Genomic DNA, 4372 nt, shown 5'->3' on the forward strand with positions numbered 1-4372 from the left:
AAAATAGTAATGTCTCTTGCTCTCTTCCCCACCCCCTCTCTCTCCCCAACCCCCTCTCGATCTCTCTCACCAACCCCCTCTCCATCTCTCTCACCCCTCCACTCTGTCCCCCCACCCAACCTCTGTAAAATAATGTAATTTGCTCTCTCCACCACCCCCTTCTCTCTATCCCTCTCTTCCCCCATCACCCCTTCTCCCCATCCCCACAACCCCCTTCTCTCACCCCTCCTTCACGCTCTGTTCACCCATCCTCCCCATCCCCACAACCCCCTTCTCTCACCCCTCCTTCACGCTCTGTTCACCCATCCTCCCCATCCCCACAACCCCCTTCTCTCACCCCTCCTTCACGCTCTGTTCACCCATCCTCCCCATCCCCACAACCCCCTTCTCTCACCCCTCCTTCACGCTCTGTTCACCCATCCTCCCCATCCCCACAACCCCCTTCTCTCACCCCTCCTTCACGCTCTGTTCACCCATCCTCCCCATCCCCACCACCCCCTTCTCTCTATCCCTCTCTTCCCCCATCACCCCTTCTCCCCATCCCCACAACCCCCTTCTCTCACCCCTCCTTCACGCTCTGTTCACCCATCCTCCCCATCCCCACAACCCCCTTCTCTCACCCCTCCTTCACGCTCTGTTCACCCATCCTCCCCATCCCCACAACCCCCTTCTCTCACCCCTCCTTCACGCTCTGTTCACCCATCCTCCCCATCCCCACAACCCCCTTCTCTCACCCCTCCTTCACGCTCTGTTCACCCATCCTCCCCATCCCTTAATGTGTGCATTAAGGAAATAGATGCCTGGGTTACAGTTCAAGTCGGAAGTTTACATACACTTAGGTTGGATATTCAACCACTCAGCAAGTCTCTTGTTAACAAACTATAGTTTTGGCAAGTCGGGTAGGACATCAACTTTGTACATGACACAAGTAATTTTTCCAACAAATGTTTACAGACAGATTATTTCACTTATAATTCACTGTATCACAATTCCAGTGGGTCAGAAGTTTACATAAACTAAGTTGACTGCCTTTAAACAGCTTGGAAAATTCCAGAAAATGATGTCATGGCTTTAGAAGCTTCTGATAGGCTAATTGACATCATTTGAGTCAATTGGATCTGTACCTGTGGATATATTTCAAGGCCAACCCTCAAACTCAGTGCCTCTTTGCTTGACATCATGGGAAAATCCAAAGAAATCAGCCAAGACCTCATAAAGAAAATTATAGACCTCCACGAGTCTGGTTCATCCTTGGGAGCCATTTCCAAACGCCTGAAAGTACCACATTCATCTGTACAAACAATAGTACGCAAGTCTGTACACTATGGGACCATGCAGCTGTCATACCGCTCAGGAAGGAAACGCTTTCTGTCTCCTAGAGAAATTTACTTTGGTGCGAAAAGTGCGAATCAATCCCAGAACAACAGCAAAGGACCTTGTGAAGATGCTGGAGGTACAAAAGTATCTATGTCCACATTAAATGAGTCCTATATCAACATAACCTGAAAGGCCGCTCAGCAAGGAAGAAGCCACTGCTCCAAAACTGCCATAAAAAAGCCAGACTATTCTTTGCAACTGCACATGGGGACAAAGATCCTACTTTTTGGAGAAATGTCCCCTGGTCTGATGAAACAAAAATGGAACTGTTTGGCCATAATGACCATCACTATGTTTGGTGGGAAAAGGGGGAGGCTTGCAAGCTGAAGAACTCCAACACCACCGTCTCCCGACCCCTCCTGTCTCAGCCTCCAGTGTTTATGCTGCAGTAGTGATTCTAGTGATTCACCAGATGATTCTACTGGTGATGGTGGTGATTCTACTGCTGGTGGTGATGGTGGTGATTCTACTGGTGATGGTGGTGATTCTACTGTTGGTGGTGATTCTACTGTTGGTGGTGATGGTGGTGATTCTACTGCTGGTGGTGATTCTACTGTTGGTGGTGATGGTGGTGATTCTACTGCTGGTGGTGATGGTGGTGACTCTACTGTTGGTGGTGATGGTGGTGATTCTACTGTTGGTGATTCTGGATCAGCCTGGATAGGGTTGTATAATGGTGTTAACAGCTGGAGGTGGTCTCTAGAAGATATGGACTACTATGGAGAGGCTGAGTTTAAGAACTGGGACAGTTCAGATGCTAAATACACTGATCACCACTGTGTAGTGACAGGAGAGTATGGGACGTGGTGGGATGACCGTTGCATCATAAAATACTACTCGGTCTGCTACAACGGTGAGAAAATGTTACTCTTTGTGTTTACAGCTCTGTTTGTACAATCAGAACATTTATAAAATAGGAAATTACATCATAACTTAACAAATACTCTAACCTGCATATGCAGTGACACCATATAAACATTATTGAAAATAAGTATATTTACCTTGACATCAAGAATGCATTTAATAATTGCAGGGAAGACAACCATCATTTCAGAGAGGTTCATCTTGTCAAATGAAAGTATGACGTGTGATGAAGAGCAGAGCTACTGCAGACAGCACTACACAGACATGGCCAGTGTGAGGAACCTGGCTGAGAGCAAGAAGATAGGGAACATTGTACCGAAGGGAAACTGGGTGTGGATCGGCCTGTTCAGAGACTGGAGCTGGTCGGACCAGAGTAACTCTTCATTCAGATACTGGCGTTCAGGAGCACCGAATAATCGCTACGGGAACTGTGTGTCGATGTTCGATAAATCAGGCAAATGGGCAGACTACACATGTGAGACGACACTTCCCTTCTGCTGCTACGGTGGTGAGTTACATGACACAGTGTGTGTGTCACTGGCATAGCGCTGTTTCTCTGAACCCCCCCCCCCCAAAAAAAACCTCTAATGCGTCAGCCACTCACAAAGTACAGCCTATTGATCGCTGTCCATGGTTCTGAAATTGTGACACCCACACGGCTGCCTATCGATACATTATTACATTATGTGGTGCTAGTGCTAGTAGTTGGTGTGGATGGGTGGGCGTATAATACTAATGTCAAGCAAATAACATTGAGTGTTCGAATCTCATCAGACAACTTTAGCATTTAATTTAATTTAGCGACATACTACTTTTTAACTACTCTGCAGCAACTTAGCATGTTAGCTAACCCTTTAACCTTTTAACCTAACCCTAACTTCAACCCTTAGCCTAGCTAACGTTAGCAACCAAGCTAATGTTAGGCACAACAAATTGTAATTCGTAACATATCGTACATTTTTCTATCTTGTACGAGTTGCATTTCGTAACATTGTACAAATTGTAATTCGTAACATATCATATGGAATGGATGATCCACAGATTAATAGATACCATACGAAATGTAACATATCACACTAATGTCCCAGATTTACATTTACTATGTTACGTTTACCCCTGAGTCCAGGTTGGTATTAACCTATAGCTTTGCTTTAATGGATACATGTTTATTTTTATTTAATCTTCTCATGTGAAGCTATAGCTCTACGGTTTCGCAATATTGCTATTTAGAATGTTGCTTGGCGGTAATTACGTATTGGAAAATTCAAGCATTGCAGATTGTAAAATACATTTTCAATGAAACAGTATATCAATCATTAATCAATATTTTTTTTTAATAAACATCTGTCCTGTAGGCCTACAGCCATCCTTAGCTCTCTTCTCGCTCTCTCGCAGCTTGGATAGAAAGTTTGTGCTGCATAAAACGAAATAATACAATCAGTCCACCATCAAAACAATAGTTTACTACGGATTGTTTCATCATGCAGATAGGTTAGACAGCATTGTCTATAGCTACTGTAATTTCCCCTTTGACTTTACAAAAAATGCCCGATCTCAATCCCACTGAGCATGTCTGGGACCTGTTGGATCAGAGGGTGAGGGCCATTCCCCCCAGAAATGTACGTGAACTTGCAGGTGCCTTGGTGGAAGAGTGTGGTAACATCTCACAGCAATAACTGGCAAATCTGGTGCAGTCCATGAGGAGGAGATGCACTGCAGTACTTAATGCAGCTGGTGGCCACACCAGATACTGATTGTTACTTTTGATTTTGACCCCCCTTTGCTCAGGGACACATTATTCCACTTCTGTTAGTCACAGGGCTGTGGAACTTGTTCAGTTTATGTCTCAAGTGTTGAATCTTGTTATGTTCATACAAACATTTACACATGTTAAGTTTGCTGAAAATAAATGCAGTTGACAGTGGGAGTTTCTTTTTTTGCTGGTTTTATATAGTGTAATTGTGTTACTCTTTAAACTGTTCCTTCAATTCTTTTTTTAAATCACTGGGCAAATTTCAGATCTGCTGAGCGCAGACTTGAGCATTGTGAAAATTCTGTGCAACTTTCGGCGCGCGTTTACTGTGAATGTTGTGGAGAATTGTCTCAGAAATATAATACTCTTTACAAGCAC

At 44.4% G+C, this 4372-nt stretch overlaps 1 protein-coding gene across 1 annotated transcript in view; it reads left to right on the forward strand.

Moving 5' to 3' along the window:
• The first annotated feature begins 2415 nt into the window (after positions 1-2415).
• The window catches only part of LOC118367991 (proteoglycan 3-like), a 150989-nt gene continuing 149032 nt past the window's right edge, over positions 2416-4372 (forward strand). The window contains exon 1 of the mRNA XM_052497504.1: positions 2416-2749. Coding sequence (XP_052353464.1) covers positions 2458-2749 — 292 coding nt within the window. The 5' untranslated portion in view covers positions 2416-2457. The remainder of the gene's footprint in view (positions 2750-4372) is intronic.

This window comes from Oncorhynchus keta, chromosome 35 (genome assembly GCF_023373465.1).
Source record: "Oncorhynchus keta strain PuntledgeMale-10-30-2019 chromosome 35, Oket_V2, whole genome shotgun sequence".
NCBI lineage: Eukaryota > Metazoa > Chordata > Actinopteri > Salmoniformes > Salmonidae > Oncorhynchus > Oncorhynchus keta.